This window comes from Heteronotia binoei, chromosome 2, assembly GCF_032191835.1.
Source record: "Heteronotia binoei isolate CCM8104 ecotype False Entrance Well chromosome 2, APGP_CSIRO_Hbin_v1, whole genome shotgun sequence".
Lineage (NCBI taxonomy): Eukaryota > Metazoa > Chordata > Lepidosauria > Squamata > Gekkonidae > Heteronotia > Heteronotia binoei.
In genome coordinates this window covers 86,677,442-86,700,402 of record NC_083224.1, presented here as the reverse complement: position 1 = coordinate 86,700,402, position 22,961 = coordinate 86,677,442, and the positions used below count along the sequence as shown (strand labels likewise).

Sequence of the window (22,961 nt, the reverse complement as noted above, 5' to 3'; positions counted from 1 at the left end):
GATGTGCGGACTGCACTGGCTGCCAATTACATACCGAGTCCAGTACAAAGTGTTGGTCATTACCTTTAAAGCCTTATATGGCCGAGGACCAGCCTACCTAAGGGACCGTCTCTCCCCATATGAACCCCAGAGGGCACTGAGGTCAGTTGGAAAAAACAAAATGACTATCCTCGGGCCAAGAGAGGTCAAGCTCCAAAACACCAGAGCACGGGCCTTTTCAGTTGCGGCCCCTGCACTGTGGAACCAGCTTCCGGAGGAAGTGCGGACCCTGCGGAACCTTGACCAGTTCCGCAGGGCCTGCAAGACCGTCCTTTTTAAACAAGCGTACATTGACATCGACTGCTGAATTACTCTGAATAATGAACCGCCATCTATATTACTATGGAACTATTTAAACTGGCAGAACCAGCGCCAGAATATCTTTATTGCTGCCAGATATATTTAATTTAACTTAAATCATGTATTTTAATTCAATTAATTGGTTTTTATATGTTTAATTTTAATTGTTAAATTTAAAGTTTTTATCTATCAATGTAAATGCATAAAATGTTGTTAGCCGCCCTGTGCCGCCTAGGCGGGGAGGGCGGGATACAAATAAAATCTATTATTATTATTATTATTATTATTATTATTATTATTATTATTATTATTATTATTATTATAAATAGAAAAAAATAAATATTACACTCATAGTTTCCCTCTCATTTACTAAACATGTAATTCAATAGAAAAGTTAGTCTACATGATATATTCTTGATAATTCATGCAGGCATCTAATAAACACAGCATTAACATCGGCTTTGTCCTCTACATCCAGTATATAATTTGGCAGACATCCTATATGAATTTGCATGGGATAATCTTATAAAAATGTATAGGAACAATGTAATTAAAAAAATCCTGTAAATCACTGTAAGAATAAAACCATTTTTGTCCTTAAGGACATGGAACAAATATTTTCAATTTCGAGCTAGCTCCTGCTTTCATTGAATTTGCTTGCTCTTCCAGGAAAGAACGTCCGGAGATCCATCCATGGTGTTGGTCAGATGATGTCTACTATGGTGCTGAGCAGGAAACAATCAATCTTTGGTCCCTCAACTATGAATACTGTGGTGGTTCCTGAGCCAGTAGACAGAGGAAGGAGCATAGAAAATGAAAATATCGTGGTGATGGAAACTAAGCTGAAAATACTGGAGATTTTACAGGTAAGGGAAAGTCCATCATTCTAGACAACCACAATATGAGTTTCGCACTGTGTGATCCTGTGACATAGCAGCTGCTTCTGATGATCCTTTAATCAACATGGGCTTGGAACTTGAATGGAATGGGAAGATCTGATAAAATACTAGAAAGCATAAAAGTGGAAAAGATTGAATGATTCCATCCTCTTTTCTCTTCCCCAGTTCATCCTGAATGTACGGCTGGATTACAGAATTTCCTATTTGCTCTCTGTTTTCAAGAAAGAGTTTGTGGAAGTCTACCCCATGCAAGACAGTGGGGCTGATGGAACAGCTCCAGCCTTTGACTCAACAAGTAAATCTATGCTTCTTTCTTTATGTTCTCTCTCTTTCAAGTGTGCTATGGAATTCCTTTTGACTCTGTTTTGCCTTAATAGTACAAAAACAGATATGCTAAATTTCTAAATGAAAGTCTATGTCTTTAATGGTGTATCCTTAAAAACTGCTAGTACCATCTTGCACATGGTTGCTTTTTGGCATGTCCCTGTACACCTCACACAGGTGGTAGAGAAGTTCATCTATTAGTGGAGAAAGTAGAAGAAAAACACAGCAGTGGCCACAGGACTGGAAAAGGTCAGTTTATATTCCAGTCCCAGAGAAGGGTAATGCCAAGGAGTGTTCAAATTATCGCACCATTGCACTCATTTCACATGCCAGCAAGGTCATGTTAAAGATCCTACAAGCTAGGCTTCAGCAGTATGTAGATCGGGAACTACCAGAAATTCAAGCTGGGTTTTGGAGATGTAGAGGAACTAGAGATCAAATTGCCAACATTCGCTGGATTATGGAGAAAGAATGTGAATATCAGAAAAACTTCTATCTCTGCTTCATTGACTATGCTAAAGCCTTTGATTGTGTGAATCACAACAAACTGTGGCAAGTCCTTAAAGAGATGGGAGTACTAGACCACCTCACATGTCTCCTGAGAAACCTATATAAGGGTCAAGAAGCAACTGTCAGAACAGGATATAGAACAACTGATTGGTTTAGAATAGGAAAAGGAGTTCGACAAGGATGTATATTGTCATCCTGCTTATTTAATTTATATGTAGAGTATATCATGCGGAATGCCGGCCTGGATGAAGCACAAACCAGAATTAAGATTGCTGGGAAAAATATCAACAACCTCAGATATGCAGATGACACCACTCTAATGGCAGAAAGTGAGGAGGACCTAAAGAACCTCTTGTTGAAGGTGAAAGAGGAGAGCACAAAAGTAAGCTTGAAACTCAACATCAAAAAAAATAAGATCATGGCATCAGGCCCCATCACTCCTTGACAAATAGAAGGGGAAGACATGGAAGTAGTTGCAGACTTCATATTTCTGGGATCCAAGATCACTGCAGATGGTTACTGTAGTCATGAAATTAAAAGTCATTTGCTCCTTGGAAGGACAGCTATGGTGAACCTAGGCAGTATAATAAAAAGTAGAGACATCACCCTGCCAACAAAAGTCCGTATAGTTAAAGCAATGGTATTCCCAGTAGTAATGTATGGCTGTGAGAGTTGGACCATAAGGAAGGCCGAGCGCAGAAGAATAGATGCTTTCGAGCTGTGGTGCTGGAGAAGAACCTTGAGAGTCCCTTGGACTGCAAGAAGATCAAATCAGTCAGTCCTAAGGGAAATAAACTCTGACTGTTCCCTGGAAGGTCAGATGCTGAAGCTGAAGCTCAGATACTTTGACCATCAAATGAGAATGGAGCACTGACTGGAGAGGACCCTGATGCTGGGAAAGACAGAAGGCAAAAGAAGAAGGGAACGGCAAAAGATGAGATGGCTGGACAGCGTTACTGATGTAACTAACACAAATTTGAGCAGACTTCGGAGGATGGTGGAAGACAGGAGGGCCTGCTGTGACTTGGTCCATGGGGCTGCAAAGAGTTGAACTCGACCGTGCGACCGAACAACAACAAAGAAGGTGAATAAAAGATAGCAGTGCGATAGTGGATGTATACTGATTACTGTTTTTCAGTGGGTAAGTTACCTTGGTGTGTAGGTTTTTATGTGATAAATAGGTCATCTTCAACCTATCTCCAACATTGTGAACAGAATTTTTACTCTACATCTGTACTCAATCAAAAGCCCAAAGGATCAAGGGAAGGTAAAATTCTTCTAAAGAGCATCACAGAATAGTCCAGGAGATGCATGATGGCATAAGTTATCTGTTGGCTAATGATCATCTTGTCTAGTATTTCTGAGTAGCAAAATGCCCATTGTTATGTTGAGTAGTGAGTGTTTAGAAAGAAGCCTTGTTTACTGCTCAGTCTTAGAGGGTGGGATGCAGTGCAGCTGTGCACATTTTTTGGGTTTGCTGTTAGCAGTACCCAAATTACCTACTCTTAGGGCTGAAGAGTAGTTTTACCTTCATTGGAGCAGTGTCTCCAATGCAGTGCTTTAGTTTTCTCAACAGGAATAAACAGAAACCACCTTTTTTTCTATGGCAGAAGACCAAATGGTACTCTTAGGGAAACTATTAGGATGTCTGTGTTGGGGAGGTAAATCTGTTTCTAATAACCCCAGTTAAGGAGAATAAAGTATGTTCCTTTCTGCATAGCTCCACCCGGGGTCTGTTTCTTGGTTGTGCTAATGCAAGCTATTTTAGAAAAGACAGATGGAAGGATGTTATGGTTGGTCAGGATTCTGATCTTCATCTTCACCCCCCCCCCCCACACACACTTTTAAAAAAGAAGTGTTTTTTAATAGAAGTACTTCTTCTCTTTATCTCTAGTGAGTTCTGCCAGGTTATTCCATCCTCTTCTATGTATGGCTTTAACCACTTGGCTGTGTTTGTAGACTGTATGTACAAAAACAGCTGGATATAATGCTTAGAAAGAAAAGGTGGGAATGCAGGATGTACTAACACAATGAGGCATCCTGTGAGTCAGACTCAGAACATATAGGTGGGTCACAGAGCACCACTTTCTGGGCCACCAGCCTTTATAGATCCGCCATGGTTGGGGTTTTTTTGGTTTTGGAAGGATTTCTTGTTTGTGCATATCCATAGAGAACACAGACATATATTTAGAGGAGCACCAGAATGGTGAAGTGAGTTCATTTGATCATGGAGAAGATTTATTTTTAACAAAGTCAGGACTTTTCCTGTCATGTGACTGTGGTGTCACATTACCATTCTTGCAATTAAGTGGGTCCTAGAACTTTCCTAAGTTTGGCATCTTAGATAGTTTGTTTCCCATCTCATGTTTTCCCTTTTCCTTCAGCTGCAGCAATGAACCTGGACCGGATTGGTGAGCAGGCTGAAGCCATGTTTGGAATTGGGTAAGTCTGTTGTATTGTAACTCTTCCATTAGACACGTTAATCCTTTTTTCCATAAAGTACAAATTTGGTTGAAGTCAAAGCATGGGTAACAAGGACAACCAGAAGATGCTATTTTTAAAAAGTTATCAAGGATATTATCTGCTATTTACTAATACATGCAGATGAAGGGAAATCAGTCTCATTAAACCAATTCAGTCTCATTATTCTGAAGACCTCAAGGTGATTTTATTTTCAATTTGATCAAAGGAAAACAAGCAGCATGTTAGAAGTGGATGATGAAGGAGGACGGATGTTTCTTCGTGTGCTGATCCACTTGACGATGCATGACTATCCCCCACTTGTGTCAGGCTCCCTGCAACTCCTCTTCAAACATTTCAGCCAAAGGCAGGAGGTCTTGCACACCTTTAAGCAGGTAACTGTTAGTGCTGTATGAACTACAGATCAATAAATTCCACCCCATCACCTGTTAATTGATTAAAATGTAGAATTTGCTGCCAGAGGATGTAGTGATGGCCACAGGAATAAACAGCTTTAAAAGGGGATTAGATAGATTCATGGAGGACAAGCCTATCAATGGTTATTAGCCATGGTGACTGAGGGAAACCTCCACATTCAGAAGTACTAAGCTGCTGAATCCCAGAGCCAGGAGATAGCATCAGGAGAAGGCCTTGGCATCTATGCCCTGTTGTTGGCTGTGCAGAGGAACTGATTGGCCACTGTGTGAGACAGGATGCTGGACTAGATGGACCATTGGTCTGGTCCAGCAGGGATCTTCTTATATTCTTATATTCATATTTTGAACATTTCTTCTTCAGAGTAACTAGTGTGACAGCTGACATGTGGTGGCTACCTTTCTGTCACTGTTAAATGCAAACTCTGTCTTTGTGGATCCACCTATGGCTGACAAAGAAAAAATGTTTTTTACTTGTGGCATTTCATCCACAAAGGCCCCATTACTATGGTCCTGGAATTCTAACATATAGTGTAAAAAAATTTAAAATGGTGCGAGGTGGCTCCTCAGCTCACCGTAGTGGTTTAAGTATGAGAAATGGGGTCAATCTTTTATCATTGTTGAATAGTTCAGATGGTGTGATAACAGTAACAACACAAAACCGTGAGTCATTTTTGCAGGAAATATCAGAAATGTCAAGTTGGAGCGTGGCAGTCAAAGTTACAGGGTCATCATTGGGGCATTTTGGATCTTTTGCATATCACTGCCAATATATTGGCATCATCTCAGACCACCAATAGGTCTTACATGCTCTAGACTTTCACTGAGAAAAGACATGTGTGCTGACATGTGCACAAGTACATAATCATGTGACTAAGCAACTTCAACATCCCTGCACGAGATATTTTCTGTTCTGCTTACAGCACTGTTTTGCATACATGCAGCACTGGATTTTGGCCTTCATGGCTTGTATGATAACAATATGAGGAACCCTTGAATAATTGAGAAAGATAATAGTCTCATGTTCCATTTTAATAAACCTAAGCCTTCCCAGGTTTTTTTCTTTTGGCAGCTAGCACCATAAAAAGATTAGGCTGATGTTCTTTATGGTATCTTAATCCAGGTCCAGCTGCTTATCTCTGCTCAGGATGTCGAGAACTATAAAGTGATCAAGTCAGAGCTTGACAAACTGCGAATGATGGTGGAGAAGTCAGAGCTCTGGGTAGAAAAGAAAGGAAGCTCCAAGGGAGACGATGGACAGGAAGGAGAGAAGAAGGAGAAGAAAGAGGTAAGAGCTGAACAGCCATAAGTCATAGAGGCACCTAATGCATCATTCCACATATCTAATCAGTTACATGCTATATGGATCTAATCAGTTATATGCACACTGGACTGGCCAGAGAGTTGCAGTGAATCCTAGCTCTTGGTAAGTGTCTTCAACAGAAGGTTGGGAGAGATGAGGAACAGATGGGAAGAAGGGGGTGAAAACTACTACTTGCATGTTTGTTCTTTTCTTTTTCCTTCAGTTTTAATATCATTATCCACCAAGCTCTTTATTTGTTGCATTTGGAACCAATCATATTTATTATTCAACTCTTCAGCAGTTTTCAATTCTATTTTGCCAATTTGTATTTTTAATAATTGATTATATGACAACCACTTTTCTTCACCTATCTCAGCCGTTATTTTTATTACCTCAGCTGGCACTATCCATAACGGTCTTCTCTCATCTCCATATTTCTTATATTTCATCCATGTATTTAGCAAACTATTTCTTATGTAATGGTGAGAGAAAAAAAGTCTATCTTCTTTTTTCCATAATACAAATAGGTGTGCCAGCCAAATTTATTTCCGTGACCTTCCAACACTAAGAATTTTTTGTTTAACAGTGTTATCCATTCTTTTATCCACACTAAACAAACTGCTTCCTGATATAATTTTAAATTCGGTAGTTGAAATCCACCTCTCTCTTCTGCATCTGTCAAAATTTTCATTTTGATCCTTGGTTTTTTCCCAGCCCACACAAATTCTGAAATTTTCCTTTGCAATTTATCAAATTGTTTACTATCTTTCACAATGGGAATAGTTTGAAACAAATACATTATTCTTGGTAAAACATTCATTTTAATTGCAGCTATTCTACCCAGCAGTGACAAATTAAGTTTATTCCATTTTAACATATCTTTATCCATTTTACGCCATAACTTCTCATAATTATTTTTAAACAGATCAATTTCTTCATTGTTATTTCCACACCTAAATATTTTACCTTGGAGGTGACTTCACAGCCCGTTAGTCTCTGCAATTCTTGTTGCTTTTTTATTTGCATATTTTTGCATAGAAGTTTTGATTTTTCTTTATTAATACAAAGTCCTGCCAACTCCCCATATTCTTGTATTTTAGCTAACAAAGGTGTAGCTTGTATGGGGTTTTCATTTATAAACATTATATCATCTGCAAATGCTCTATATTTATAAGTAAATCCTTTTATTTTAAATCCTTCTATTTCTTTTTCTTCTTGGATCTGCATCAGTAATATTTCAAGAGTCATTATAAACAACAATGGGGAAAGCGGACAACCTTGTCTTGTACCTTTGCTGATTATCATATCTTCTGTAAGATCTGCATTTATACATAGCCTTGCACATTGTTCAGTGTATATTGCTTTTATCATTCTTGTAAAGCTTTCTCCCAGCTCCATTTTCTCCATTACTGCAAACATAAAGTCCCAGTTTAAATTGTCAAATGCTTTCTCTGCATCCGCAAAGAATAATGCTACTTCCTTTTCTGGATGTCTTTCATAATATTCTACAATATTTACAACAGTTCTGATATTGTCTCTTATTTGCGTTTTGGGAAGAAACCCCGCTTGATCTTCCATTATAAAATTTATCAAATGTTGTTTAAACCATTCTGCCAAGATTCTTGTATATATATTATAATCATTATTTAATAATGAAATTGGTCTATAATTCTTTACATTCGTGACATCTCTATCTTCCTTTGGAATCAGTGAAATTACAGTTTCTTTTCATGTATTAGGTATTTTCCCATCTGATCTTATTGCATTCATCAATTTTTGAAGTTTCGGTACTAATTCTTCTTTAAGCATTTTAAAATTTTTTGCTGTATATCCATCTGGTCCAGGTGTCTTTCCAACTTTCTTTATTTCAACTGAATTATAAGTATGACTGGTTTCAAATGCAACAAATAAAGAGTTTGGTGGAAAGTGATCTTAAAACTGAAGGAATAAGATGAGAACAAATGGAAATGGAAAAAGTTCTGCTTGGAGATAATGAAAAATTAATTTCAAAAATATATAAATTACTTTTAAAATGGTCTACGGAGGATGAAGTAGTGAAATCTCAAATGATTAAATGGGCAATTAACGTAAATAAAGAAATGCAGATGGAAACTTGAGAATACTTGTGGAAGAATTCTATGAAGCTTTCGACGTGTCATAGTATTAAAGAGAACTGTTTTAAAATGATGTATAGATGGTATAGGACTCCTAAAAAATTGGCAAAGATGAACAATAAGATGCCAGATAGATGTTGGAAATGTAAAAAACATGAAGGTTGTTTCTACCATATGTGGTGGACTTGTGAAAGAGCAAAAAAGTATTGGCAGATGATTCAGCAAGAAATTTCTAAGATCTTGGTATATGAATTCAAGAAAGTTGCAGAGACTTTTCTGTTGGGATTACAAATGGAAAAATTTCCAAAAGAAGATAGAACTGTAATTTGGTACTTGCTTTCAGCTGCTAGGACATTATATGCGCAGTTGTGGAAGCAAGAAAAAATACCAGAGAAATGGGATTGGATTATAAAAGTTATGACATGGAGTGAAATGGACAAATTAACAAGAATATTAAGAGACTATGATTTAGAAGTTTTTAAGATGGAGTGGAAAAAGTTTAGGAGATATGTAGAAAAAGAGTGGAAAATAAAAGGACATTGAACAATTTTTGATAATGATTAAGTTTAAAAGAAAAAAGAAGAATATAAATTTTTGTTTTAATAATTAAGGGTACCTTTAAATATTGGCATTTTAAGTAAATAACACCGGTGGGGGTCAAGTAACGGGGGGAGGGGTGGGTAGAAAGTAATATATGGAGTAGATAAAAGAAGTTTTTAAAGATGTAAGAAATAGATTTATTACCATATGTTACCAATAAAATTGTTTTAATCAAAAAAACTACTACTTGCATGTATGACCCTTGCCCTTCTTGGTACCTTAAATCTTTGGGAGGGGGCAGAACTGACTGGGTGAGTTTGAAAAGTAGTTGCTTCCTTATGACTGAATTGGCTGTAGACCAGCAGAGAATCACAGTTCAATACAGCCATGAAGACCTCTGGACACAGTCACTTTTATGCAGAGTTTTCCAGACCATTGTAATTAGTGGGCTGAAAACAGGAGTAACTCTGCACAGGGTTACACTATGTAACACCAACAGACAAGAATTGCTTTACTGTAATGGTGTAAACCCAGGTGAGTCACTCTTTATTTATTTACTCCATGCCATGATATATCTCTAATACATTAGTGTGAATAAAATGTAGGCTACCTTAGTTTTTGACTTCTATATAGTAGCAGGAGGGACAATGGATATTGAATCAGAATGGATATTCCTCTGGTTTAGCTTTTGTCCAGCCACCTTAATGATCCTTTCTTCTCCTGCCCCACCCTCAGCGTACTACAGATGAGGATCCTGGGACCCCTGGAGAGAAAAGCAGTGAGAACTATCAACTGGTTAAAGGGGTAAGCAGTTGCATTTGCCATTCTCCTTAGGGAATCTGTCAGAAAAGACTGGGGAATCTTTAGAGCACATCACGTATAAAGAGATTTATGCTACAAAGCCTAATACAACTCAGTCTCTTAATGGCTGAGACTATCATCCAACTTTTGGTTAAATGGGCTACGACAGAGAAGGATGTCAGATGATGTCCTGTGAGATGGAAGAACACCTTATCATAGACTGAGCTGGGATGTCTCCAGCCCCGAGGCACCTTGAGCTGAGCCATGTCTCTCAGTTCTGCAGGGGTTTGGACATGGGATAGCACCACCATCTCCATCTCTAGATGTTGGGTTAAGATTACTGAATCTGCTGTGCCATTAGTTTATCTTCAGTTTGGTTGAATTTTCTCTTTGTTTTTTTCCAGATTTTGGAACGGCTAAATAAAATGTGTGGGGTGGGTGAGCAGATGCGAAAAAAGCAGCAGCGCTTATTGAAGAATATGGATGCCCACAAAGTGATGCTGGACCTATTGCAGATCCCCTATGAAAAGGTGGGAAGAAGATTGGCAGTCCAGATAGAGTAGCTAACTGTTATTGATTTTTGATAGAACAAGAAAATTGCAATATTTTAAGGGATGTAAAGGATCCAGCCTTCTTTTCCCAAAGGATCAGGCTCCTTTATATCAGGGACTTGTTTTTTACCTGTACAGGGTGACACCAAGATGCTGGAGATTCTGAAACTGACCCACCAATTCCTACAGAAATTCTGTGCTGGCAACCAAGAAAACCAAGCCCTTTTGCACAAACATCTCAGCTTGTTCCTCACTCCTGGGGTAAGAGAAAAGGGCAAAGTGAATCAGGCTAGCAAATGTATAGTTGCATGCAGCTGGGAAAAAGATTTATTTTGACAGACCACATAATGCTACCAGACATTGCCAGAACAGGCTTCGTAATCCTATAATAGCGCCATTGCTTCAACTGGGATGTGAGGATTAACTGCCATTGAATAAGAGGAGCTGGGGTAGTCACTGTCATTCCGCATAATTTACCCTATAGGATACCTGGCTGATGAATCGTTGTTTTGTGCTGGTTTTGTACCCTGCCTAATTTTCATGACTTATGCTTGATAATTGTATGCTGTGATTTTAATGATTTTATTGTGTTGGTATATCTTGTGAGTTGACTCAAGCTGTTCTCTGCAGAGGTGGCATATACATTTTCTAAATAACAAGAGTATCCCACCCCATGTTTGCAGCTCTGAGGAACAATATGAATAAAATTAGTAGATGGTATTGGAATGAGTAAAGAAATGAGAAATTCTAGATGATGGTGTAATAGTTCTCTGGAGAAAGATTGGGGCTTCTTATCTTGAGGAAAGTCTAGAAAGGCATGGGCTATGCTAGCCATTGTGCCTCCTGTAGTTCCACCTCCATTCTTTTTTCTTCCTGTTCTTAACAGCTGCTGGAGGCAGAGACAATGCAGCACATCTTCCTGAACAACTACCAGTTGTGCTCAGAGATCAGTGAGACTGTGCTGCAGCACTTCATCCACTGTCTGGCCACACATGGGCGCCATGTGCAATATCTCGACTTTCTGCACACTATCATCAAAGCTGAGGGCAAATACATCAAGAAGTGCCAGGATATGATAATGACTGAGGTGAGGCTTCACTTCTGCGACAGGAGATGAGTGGAAAAACTCAGGGAAAAAGGGTGGAGTGGAGGGACAGATCAAGAGGCAAGTTTGTTAGGGAGCTGAGGGAAAGGAGATTTCATACTCTCAGACATCTGCACATTGTGCAGAACCAGCGCACTCTTCAGTTTTTCTCTGGCCTTTTTATAGCAGGTGAGGTAGGAGAGGTTGGATTGTGATTATTCCTGGGCAAATGATTGCCACTGATGTCCCCATGGAGTCATATTTCTTAGAATTTTTGTCCCTTTTCTATAGTTGACCAATGCTGGAGATGATGTGGTGGTGTTCTATAATGATAAGACCTCCCTTGCCAATATGTTAGAGATGATGACAGCGGCCCAGGATGGCGTAGAGGAGAACAGCCCCCTCATGTATCATATCTCTCTGGTGGATCTACTGGCAGCCTGTGCTGAGGGCAAAAATGTATACACAGAGATCAAGTGCACATCTCTACTTCCACTGGAGGATGTGGTACGAGTAGTCACTCATGAAGACTGTATCACAGAGGTAATGGCAGGATGCAGGTAGCTGTCATAGATTTGGGCAGTCAAAAGCTGTGGCTTTATGGAAGAAATCCATGATGTTCTTAGCTGATATCTCTTGTGTTTAAGTCCTTGTGCTACCTGAAAAAATGTATCTCAAAAATACATTTGCCAGCCCAGGTTTGCTCCAAACAAGTGGTAGAATAATGGGTGAAGTGTCAGACTCAGCTACTCAATAATCTTGGCCCATTCAATCTGAACTCACTCACAAGGTGGCTCTGAGAATGAATTAGATTAGTGTTCCTGTTTGTTAACCATGAGGACCATACTAAATGTGATAGTGAGAGATTCGGTGAACAGATATCTCTGGCATTTTAAAGAGAAATAGCAGGCATGTAGAGTCTAGATTTAGATCATGGCTGTCTGTGCTGGTGGGTTCACCAATTGAAACTAACTCCCCATGCTATTAATAGCTCTGTTAGGCAAAAGAAGACAGAGAAAGAGAAAATGACTGCTTGTGTCCCTTCCAGACCTTAAGAGACCACATATGGAGGAAGGCTTAAGCCCCTTCTTTGCAGCCTTCCTCCACAGTCCCTATCACACTTCGACCACTGCTCTATGGCTGCTCTTTTCCTTTAAAAACAGCTGGGGAGGACAGACCTCTTAAAATTCTATCTTGGCCCTGAGCGTTTTGGAGGAAAGGGAGAATGGGATGATGAAGCTGTTGCCACATTTTATTTATTTTGTTTTAAATGTTTGTATCCTGCTTGATTTTCTTAGACTCAAGGCTTTATGTTGTGAACCTACAAAAATATAACAGTCCATCAACAAGATAAAGACACAGATGCATTTGCCCAGACAATTAACCCTCCACTGAATGCTGCCTGAAATAAAAACTATTTTGGGGTCTTGAATGTTGGAAGTGCAGGTGGTCAAGTCACCTTGTAGAGTTGGAAGTTTAGTTCTGGAGAGCGAATAGAAAGGAGAGTCTAATGAATGTGGAGGGTATTCTCTATCTTGCTGCTCACACTATGTACAGGGACTCTGAACCCTCATCTCTCTTGCTGCCTTGTTTCAGGTGAAGAATGCTTATGTCAACTTTGTCAACCACTGCTATGTGGACACCGAGGTGGAGATGAAGGAGATCTACACTAGCAACCACATCTGGATGCTTTTTGAGAACTTCACCCTTGACATGGCCAGGGTGGGTGCTGGGCCCTAAAATGTTTTTGAAATAATAAGGAAAAAGTACTCTAGGAAATGGAAGCCATTTAATTTCTAGTGTAGGCTGGTGGTTTGCAGATAGTAGCTCCATGAGAAGCTAATTGGAGAAATTGGTGGAAGGGTGATTTCTTGTACAAGAACACCTCTATTTGAGATACTCATTGCTAAAAGTACTTTAAGAGCCATTAGCAAAAATGGTTTGCTTGTTGTCTTTGTTTAAAAGGGATTTAATGACCACATGAAGGATAGATGTACTGCAAGTTATTAGCTGAAATATTTGGCGCAACGTCCATGTTTTGAGACACTAAAACTCTGTCAAATGCTAGAGGCTGTCAGCTGGGAATAGATATCACCATCATACCCTGCTTACGAACATCCTCTGGTATATAGCCAGCAACCATTGGAAGATGAAGTGCCTAGCTAGATGGATTCGGCTTTCTTGCATTCGTGCTGTAGCTCTGTGTGCCATTCTCTAAGCTAGATGATGTTTTATTGTCATTATATTCTGTGTGACAAAGAATTACTTTCTCAGATTATATTGCACTATTATGACTGCACATAGTCATCATTTTTCCTGCTTGGCAAATAGTTTTAGTATTAGGGACTGTGTGCCAGAGCCAGTTATTAGAGAATCTGTGTCAACTCACACCAGGCTGAAGGGAAAATAACATGAAGCTAATATTTCTAGACTGAGATGTAGCTGAGAAGCAGAAGATTGACCTCTCTTTCTAACCACTAAATTAGGATATATTGTACAGGGCTGTCTAGATTAGAGGTGTTGAACTCATGTGTTATGAGTGCCAGGCTGGCTAAGTGTGCCATAAAATGTAATGCCAGGTTAAAAAAAAAAGGTAGTCCCCTGTGCAAGCACCAGTCGTTTCTGACTCTGGGGTGACGTTGCATCATGACGTTTTCATGGCAGACATTTTATGGGGTGGTTTGCCATTGCCTTCCCCAGTCATCTACACTTCCCCCCGCCCCCCCAGCAAGCTGGGTACTCATTTTATCAATCTCGGAAGGTTGGAAGGCTGAGTCAATCTCGAGCCGGCTATCAGAACCCAGCTTCTGCCAGGATCGAACTCAGGTTGTGAGCAGAGAGTTTGGACTGCAGTACTGCTGCTTTACCACTCTGCGCCACGGGGCTCTTAATGCAAGGTACTGGAGATATTTTATCATTGACTGTGACCCACACTTCTCTTCAGGACCTGACTAAACACCATTTACTCAGTATGCACAAGATGTTTTCCACAACACAGAGAACTATTGTTTGACAAGCAGAGACAAGCAGAGGTGTGACAAGCAGAGACTCTCGTGGCTCTTTAAAGATTAACACATTTTAGAAGTTTTTTATGAGCTGGAGCATTCACACTGGTTTCCCTCCCAGTTGGTCAGAGGACAGATAAAAGCCTGGATGGGCCAATTCTGGTCCCTGGGCTGTATGTTTGACATGTCTGGACAAGTAACAGAACCTTCTGTCTTCTACAGATCAGGTATTGTACAGGAGGCAAAAGCCTGAGCTAGAAGCTCATTTTGATTTCCCAAATCAAAGCTCACTTTGTCTGTGAACTCACAAGGTGCCCAGAATCAGGCTGCTTAATCTCCCAGCCTCAATTTTCCCTGCATCATTATATTCACCTACCCCATAAGATTGTTGTAAGGATTATTTATTTGTTTCCATTTTATACTGCTCTTCCTAATAAACAGGTTTCAGAATGATGTACGGCGAAGAATAAAACAGCCAGGTTCACATTAAAATAAGATTAAAATAGTAAAATTACAGTGGTTGACTTGATTATATTTCCATGATAATGCATGGCATGTGCTTTGAATATTCAAAATGTACTATTAAAATGCTGTTCTTACTTCTCCACCTCCCCAGGTGTGCAAGAAACGTGAGAAGCGCCTGTCAGATTCTGCCTTGGAGAAGTATGTGCTCACTGTGGTGCTGGACACAATCAATGCCTTCTTCAGTTCCCCTTTTTCTGAGAACAGCACCTCTCTACAGGTACAGATAGGCTGGATCTTGAATCATTTCCCCATGTCTCACAGTTCTTTGGAGCCACTGATATAAAGACTAGAGGATTACACAGAGACAGCGAGGAACAAAATCTTATCCCATAGTTTTGTGGCTACACAAGACTGATACATCAAGCTTCTTTTCTCTGTCTTGAGGAACTGATGCATGGATCACCTGGATTAGGCTTCATGCCAGAATGGAAAATGTTGGCAAAAAGGTCCAGGGAAATCCCTGAGAAGCAAAGTATCTCCTACTGAGGGAGAAGCAGGGTATTCATGGTAGCCATACACAGGTTCAGTGTGCATGTTGTATATATTTTTTCTTTTAAAGTTTAAACCATTTAAAGCAAGACAGCAAGCAGCAGTTGAGTAAATCTTAAAGTCTAAAGCCAAAGCATCTGCCTAGCTAGAAGCTGTCTCACTTGAGTCAGGCTTACTTGCATTAGAAGTAGCATATGGCCCTAACAGATGCTTCCCACCTCATGAGGCTTTGCCTTCTTGCTCTTGCAGACCCATCAGACTATTGTGGTGCAGCTTCTTCAGTCTACAACAAGGCTCCTGGAGTGCCCTTGGCTGCAGCAGCAGCACAAAAGCTCAGTGGAAGTCTGCATTCGCACTCTGGCTATGGTCGGTAAGGACTCGGAGCCGTAGCCATATATAGCAGAAGCTGCTTTAGGAAAAGAGAGAGGGGTGGTGTGCATGGGATTTAATCTGGAGTAATGCAAGGAAGGTGTGGCAGCCACCAGAACTATAAATCTCACTTTACACTCATCTGATTTGAGCTGCTTTATTGGATCAAAATTTACACAGTTGCATACTGGGTTTTGCAAGAATTTGCATGGCAGCAATTGTGCAGGTTGTAACTATGGCCTCTATTAAGGAACCTGTTTGCTCTTGGGAGCAGTGTGCAGTATGAGAGCAGTGCTATATGTGGCTCTGCTTTGGGGTATAATCATGAGCATTCTACTAGGACTGGGCTACTACCCTGGAGTTCCTTCCTTTATATAAGACTTTTCTTCTTTCAGCGAAGAGCCGCTCCATTTTATTACCCATGGACCTCGATGCCCATGTCAGCTCCCTGCTGAACAGCAGTGCCATCAGCAATGCACAGAGGAATGCTTCCAGCTACAAGACAGCCTCACGCACTTTCCCTCGTGTCTCAGCTCCAGCCAACCAGTGGGACTACAAGAACATTATTGAAAAGCTGCAGGTGGGGGGTGACAATGCATTTATTGGTTACGTGGAATCTTCAGGCTCTTTGTAGTGGTGTTGGAGCTCAGTGCTGGGCATGGAAATCCTCTTCTTGTGGCAAAACTAGGGCCTGGATATCATGGGCAGGTCCATAAGGGGCTCTGCAAGGAAGGTCAAAAGTCTAACAGAAACAGTTTCCATGGTGTAGTAGAGATGGGGCTGGCAAGCTGGTCCTAGTGTGTGTATGTTCCCAACTTATGGCCATCCTGTAAACTAATGACCTGCCAAATGTCTTGTCATTAGCTAGTCCTAGATGTTTTAGTTATTCTATGACTGAGGTTGGACTGTCCAGAGGAGGCCAGATGTTTAGCAACCATTAAGCCATTGTTATAGACTTGCAGTGCCCATGTAATTTGGCTCCACAAGGATGAAACATTGTTTTTTTCCTTCTAAGCACAAAGCTGAACCTGTTAGAGGTGGGTGGGTCAGTGGAGACAGTAGACATAGAAGATAAGAAGAAGAAGATGATATTGGATTTATATCCCGCCCTCCACTCCGAAGAGTCTCAGAGCGGCTCACAATCTCCTTTACCTTCCTCCCCCACAACAAACACCCTGTGAGGTGGGTGGGGCTGGAGAGGGCTCTCACAGCAGCTGCCCTTTCAAGGACAACCTCTGTGATAACTATGGCTGACCCAAGGCCATGCTAGCTGCTGCAAGTGGAGGAGTGGGGAATCAAACCCGGTTCTCCCAGATAAGAGTCCGCACACTTAACCACTACACCAAACTGGCTCTCCACACCAAACTGGCATAAGGAAGCATAAGGAAAATGAACCTTGAATCTCACCACAAACTGCCCTAGTAGGACCTGGGGAAGATGAGAAACCCTGTCTTGGAGGAGTACAGCTTTCAGCCTTTGGAACAGTAAGGATAAGGAGGAAGGAATAATGCAGTTGACTGAGGCAGCAATGGGTTATGAAGCAAGAGTCTTGAAGAAAAAAATAGAGAGCTTCTGTGAAGAAACTAGAGCCCATTACATATAAAATGAACCTGAAAACAATTCCAACAAACATACCTTGATTCTTGGTCATTTGTTGGCTCCTGCAACTGGCCAAGTGATGAGGAACATAGATTGCTTGTTCCAGCCTTTTGTTACCTTCTCTGAGTGCCTAAGATAGTGGGGCTCTCTATAGAAATGTCTGTCCTCTTCTTCAAAATGGAGACCATATTTTCTGTCATATAACATATATTATGAATATTGATCAAGTGGCTTTGCTTATTTTCATGTGCTATGTGTCTAATTTGTTTCTTTTGTGTTCTTTATTTTACTTCTGTTATTCTTGGGGACGGCCAAACATTTATGCCTGCATGAAAGTTCTGATATACATTGATACTGGGTGTTCCATTCTCTGACTTTGCTCATACACTTTCAAGATACACACTAAATTTTGTAGGCTTAAAGAAGAGAAACTTGCTTTTTAAAAAAAAACCATAAGATTTTCAACACTCTGAATTCATTCAGAGCTGAATTCCACACTTGCAGAACATAATCTTGGAATCACAAAATGCATGAGACCACTGTGCTTTCACAGGACATCATCAATTCTTTAGAGGAGCGTCTGCAACCATTGGTTGAAGCTGAACTTTCAGTCTTGGTGGATGTCCTGCACCGTCCAGAACTGCTTTTCATGGAAGGTACTGAGGCCTACCAGCGATGTGAAAGTGGTGGTTTCCTCTCCAAGTAAGTGAGTCCTGAAAGATGGTATTCTAACATCCTTTGAGGAGTAATCCAAAATCCTAGGTCTCTGTTGCTCAGTAAAACTGTTGGGTCAATCAGTCCCATCCCTTGACCTACTGTTTTGGAACTTCAACCAAAAACCTGGCAAGGCCAAGGTGGCTCACAAACAGTATATTTAGGAACAATGTTGCAGATATTTTTGAGTGTTAGTTCTACACATGGTGTATAAATGTGTAATAGAAATAAGGAATGTTAATTGCTTTTTGTCGATGGTTAGGTTGATCCAGCACACGAAAGACCTGATGGAAACTGAGGAGAAACTGTGCATTAAAGTGCTAAGGACACTACAGCAGATGTTGGTGAAGAGGAACAAATATGGAGACAGGGTGAGTAGCTGAGAGGCTTTTGCTCTCACATAAACAAGTTAGCCTTGAGTTTCTTATTTTAAAGGACTATAAGAACATAAGACAAACCATGTTGGATCATGCCAATGGCCCATCTAGTCCAATACTCTGTGTCACACAGTAGCCAAACCCCAGGTGCTATCAGGAGGTCCACCAGCAGGGCCAGAACTCTAGAATCCCTCCCATTTTTGTCCTCCAGGCTCCAAGAATACAGAGCATCACTGCCCCCAAACACTGTGTTCCATCTATACCTTGTAGCTAATAGTTGCTGATGGGCATCTGCTCCACATGTTTATTCAATCCCCTCTTGAAGCTGTCTACGCTTGTAGCCACCACAACTTCTTGTTGCAGTGAATTTCATGTGTCAATTACTCTGTGGGTGAAGAAGTACTTCCTTTTATCTATTCTAAGCTTACTGCTCATTAATTTCATTGAGGGCCCATAAATTCACATATTGTGAGAAAGGGAGAAAAGTACTTATTTCTCTGCCTTCTTTAACCCATGTGTAATTTTGTAAACCTCTGTCATGTTACTCCTCAATCATCATTTCTCTACACTACAGAGCCCTGACCTTTTTAACCTTTCTTCATAGGGAAGGTATTCCATCCCCCTAATCATTTTAGTTGCCCTTTTCTGCACTTTTTCCAATGCTATTTTTTTTTTAGGTGTGGTGACCAGAACTGTGCATAGTATTCCAAATGGGGCTGCACTGTTGATTTATACAGAGTCATCATACTGGCTGCTTTGTTTTGTAATTATTAATGAAAAAAGTTTAGTTGAAAATTCATGATTTATCTAGTTTATTTCTCATGCTAGGGCAATGCATTGAGGAAGATGCTTTTGACAAATTACTTGCAACCCAAAAGGGCTGGCTCCAAAGGGGAGATTGTTGACTCTTCTGGAAGTGGTAAGTAGCCTGCAGGTGTGGTTTATCACCTCTTCTTCTTGCAGGCTTTCCTCCCCATCCTTTCTTATAGTCATATGGCAGCTTCTACAGTGCTGTTGTTTATAAGGCACATAAAGCAATAAATGTTCCAAAAAGGGTAGCCATGTTAGTTTTTGGCAGGAAAAATAAACAGGAGTCTGGCAGCCCCTCAAAGACTAGGGCTCCTGTTAATGTTTGTTTGCCACTTTAGAGATGTAAGCTAGCTTTTAGGACCTAAAGCATCTTTCTGCAAATAGTGACCCACTGTGCCAGACAGGCCATTCCAGCCATGCATTGTGGCCTGCCAGGTGCTTGAAAAGTCCTAGTTCTTCTGTCCTAGGTAGGCAGTAAATATGGGATGTTTATTAAGCCTTATGAGAAACTCGCCCTGGGTCTGTGTTTTCACATGCGAGTTGCATGTTCGCCTGCATGTGAAAGCATATGCCACCACCGCAAGATATAAAATACATGATAGCCTATCATATAACCAGGGCCTTGGAGAACCTTGGTAAGGCTGCCTCTGAGCAGGTACAAAGGGCAGAGCTTCCAATAACTTTAGCTTCCATCCGCTGTGCATGCATGTCTTTGGCAGGTATGAGTGATCCTGAGTCACAGTCTGCTTTTTCAAATAGGAAAAAAGCTTTATTACTAAAGATTAAACTAGAGCACATATCTAAGGAAAAGAAAACATAAATAGGAGTCTAGCTAAGTTACAACACAAGACAAGCTACCTAAGATGGAGCAAACACTCCACAAACTCCCTACTGAGCCTTTGCAGAGGAATGCAGTTACCAGAGTAGATTACAGCATCTGGGCAAATTATTTGAACAAAGAACAAAGGAAGATTCCTTTTAAACCTTCTACCTGCTTGGGTGACAACCCACTCCCCCAATCCAGAGTTAGGAATTCTGCCCTTCGTAGGATACACTCCAAGCTCTCCCAATCAGGTCATTCATTTATTTGTTTATTCACTGTATTTATATCCTGCCTTGCACCTCAGTGGGGACCTAAAGTGGCTTACATAATTTTCCTCTCCTCTGTTTTATTCTCATAACAACCCTTAAGCTGAGAATGTGTGACTCGCCCAAAGTTGCTCAGCAAGCTTCCATGGCACAAGTGGGGATTTGAACCTAGATCTTAGGCTGACACTTTAAGCACAACATCACACTGGCTCTCCTTCTCCATGCTGGCCCAATACCCTTGCATCAGGGTTTTATGACTGGCATTCATCTCCTCCGTTTGGCATATAGGTCAAATGGACTTTTCCCTGTTGAACCCCAATTCCTGTTTTTCTGACTCTCCCTGGTTTGCATTTAATTGCAACTTCTCACATGAAAATAAATAAATGCCAAGGTTTCAAGGTAACAAGCCTGTGGTGGTCGGCCATATAGGGCTGGTAGGTAGCATTCAGTTTGATGTGTTTTAAGTTGTCAAAGCTTCAGTGAAGGCTTTTAGTACCTGTCCATCAAATTGTTCCTGTGATGCAGATGAATGTTGTTCCCCCTAGCCAAACAGTAAGGAAAATGGTGCCCAGAGTGGCTGAAGTTGCAAATGTGATTTATTAACACAAATTATTCATTATCATCTACCTGTGCTAATATAGAGACCTCCAAAAGTTTAATCACACCAAAGGTTTTCACATTTTTTTTGGCCTGTCACATAAACTGCCTGAAGGAAAGAATTAAATTGAACTCCATATTCTCCATGTCCAACAGTGATCAATTACTGAGTCAGCCTTCCTCTCCTTATATTAGTTTAACTATAAAATGTTAAGCTGTTCAGCAACGTCATTCTGCTCTCACCATAATATTCTTTCCCACTCCCCACAGGCCCAGATCAGGATTGGTCGGTCATTGCAGCTGTTCAGTGCCGGCTGGACAGAGAAGGGGCCACCAAGCTGGTTTCGGATCTTATCATGAACACCAAAAATGAGAAGATTTTTCAAGAAAGCATCCGCTTAGCCATCCGATTACTTGATGGGGGAAACACAGAGATACAAGTATTGTGTTTGTGATAGCTTCTGCTGATAGTGGGACTTCTGCCAAATTGTCAAAACACTGTTGGGGGTGGATCCATGATTGGATTGTCCCAACATCTTTTAAGCCTGAAGTACAGCCATGCAGGGCTGTGACGTTGTAGGAGAGGGAGTATAGCCCTTCTGTCCCCACATGTTTTTACTAATCAGAACAGGCAAGCCAGTCTCATCAGATCTTGGAAGTTACACAGGGTGGAACTGTGATTGAACATAAGAGAAACCATGTTAAATCAGGCCAATGGCCCATCCAGTCCAACACTCTGTGTCATACACACACTCACACACACACACTGTGGCTAATAGCCACTGATAGACCTCTGCTCCATATTTTTATCTAACCCCCTGTTGAAGCTGGCTATGCTTGTAGCCGCCACCACCTCCTGATACTTAGATGGGAGACTCCCCTTGAAATATTCAGTTGAGAGAGCCTGAATATCCTCCAGGCTCCCAGTAGGGGTCAGTCACCAGAGGTCACCATGACTTCCGGGTGCAGACACACACATGCACACATACACAAATAGACAAAATTACAAAACCCCTCCCCCCAAAAAAGCCTCTCCCAATGTTGTTATTAGCTTTTAAAAGAAAAAAAGAACTCATGTTATTTTCTTGTAAGGGTTATCAGAGCATATCTTTGTGTGTGTGGTTTTGATTAGCAAAACTGTGCAGGGTTAAACCTTTTCTCTTTTCACATGGCCCTTATGTGAACTGGGGTCCCACATGGCTGTAATTTATCTTTAAAAGATCTCAGAAGAGTTTACCTCACACATTGTAGACATAGCTGAATGTGTAATGACATACAGGAGCTGTATGATACAAGAATTTATATCAGGGACAGGGGTAACAAATGTGACTCCATGCATAAGTTATTGATAACATTTTTTGAAATTAGACATTGTTTTATTGCGTGGTTTGTGCCCCAGAATAGCAGATGCAAAAACATCCCTTTGTGGGAACTTGCCTCAAAATATTACAGGGGCAGTTGGTTGATGGCAGAACTAGAAGCAAACTTTTGGTAAGACTTGTAGCTAGATTTTTTTTTTTATCCCTCGTTTGAGAGGGTTAACTGTATTAACCATTTTTTAAAAATAACTCTCACTCCCTCTGCTGGGCCTTTTTAATAATTGCATGCTATAGGAAACTGCAGAGGCTATTTGGCTTTGCCCTTTTAAAATTATTTCAGAAATATGATCCTTTTCTGAAATGCATGTTTCTGGAATTGTTCTAATTTAAGCTTTTAAGGTTTCATTGAAGGTGGAAGCATGCAAAATAAATGACGAAACTAATGGGGCTATAGTTTTCATCCATTATAAGGAGTTCATGTACCTTCTAACTGAGCTACGTCAAGGAGAAATTGGTGACTTTAAAAATGAGACTATAGCATAAGGCTAACAAGAGTGGAACAAGCCACTTGTTCTGTTAAACATATTTCCTTCTTCTGTTGCTATCATTTATTATTATGGGAAATATGAACCAGTGTGGTATAGTGATTTCCCCCCTTCATTTACACCCCACCTTTCCTACATTGGGGACCTAAAATGGTTTATATTGT

General features: G+C 40.6%; 1 protein-coding gene across 2 annotated transcripts in view; it reads left to right on the top strand.

The window, feature by feature from the left end:
* Positions 1 to 22,961, top strand: part of ITPR3 (inositol 1,4,5-trisphosphate receptor type 3) — a 200,774-nt gene that overhangs the window by 156,578 nt on the left and 21,235 nt on the right. For both annotated transcript variants that reach the window (XM_060231494.1, XM_060231495.1), the window contains 18 exons: positions 1,009 to 1,205; positions 1,404 to 1,533; positions 4,457 to 4,514; positions 4,762 to 4,927; positions 6,090 to 6,254; positions 9,659 to 9,727; positions 10,129 to 10,254; positions 10,414 to 10,536; positions 11,162 to 11,362; positions 11,651 to 11,902; positions 12,956 to 13,081; positions 14,981 to 15,106; positions 15,628 to 15,748; positions 16,143 to 16,327; positions 17,900 to 18,048; positions 18,323 to 18,431; positions 19,266 to 19,356; positions 21,204 to 21,373. In XM_060231494.1, coding sequence (XP_060087477.1) covers positions 1,009 to 1,205; positions 1,404 to 1,533; positions 4,457 to 4,514; positions 4,762 to 4,927; positions 6,090 to 6,254; positions 9,659 to 9,727; positions 10,129 to 10,254; positions 10,414 to 10,536; positions 11,162 to 11,362; positions 11,651 to 11,902; positions 12,956 to 13,081; positions 14,981 to 15,106; positions 15,628 to 15,748; positions 16,143 to 16,327; positions 17,900 to 18,048; positions 18,323 to 18,431; positions 19,266 to 19,356; positions 21,204 to 21,373 — 2,564 coding nt within the window. The remainder of the gene's footprint in view (positions 1 to 1,008; positions 1,206 to 1,403; positions 1,534 to 4,456; positions 4,515 to 4,761; positions 4,928 to 6,089; positions 6,255 to 9,658; positions 9,728 to 10,128; positions 10,255 to 10,413; positions 10,537 to 11,161; positions 11,363 to 11,650; positions 11,903 to 12,955; positions 13,082 to 14,980; positions 15,107 to 15,627; positions 15,749 to 16,142; positions 16,328 to 17,899; positions 18,049 to 18,322; positions 18,432 to 19,265; positions 19,357 to 21,203; positions 21,374 to 22,961) is intronic.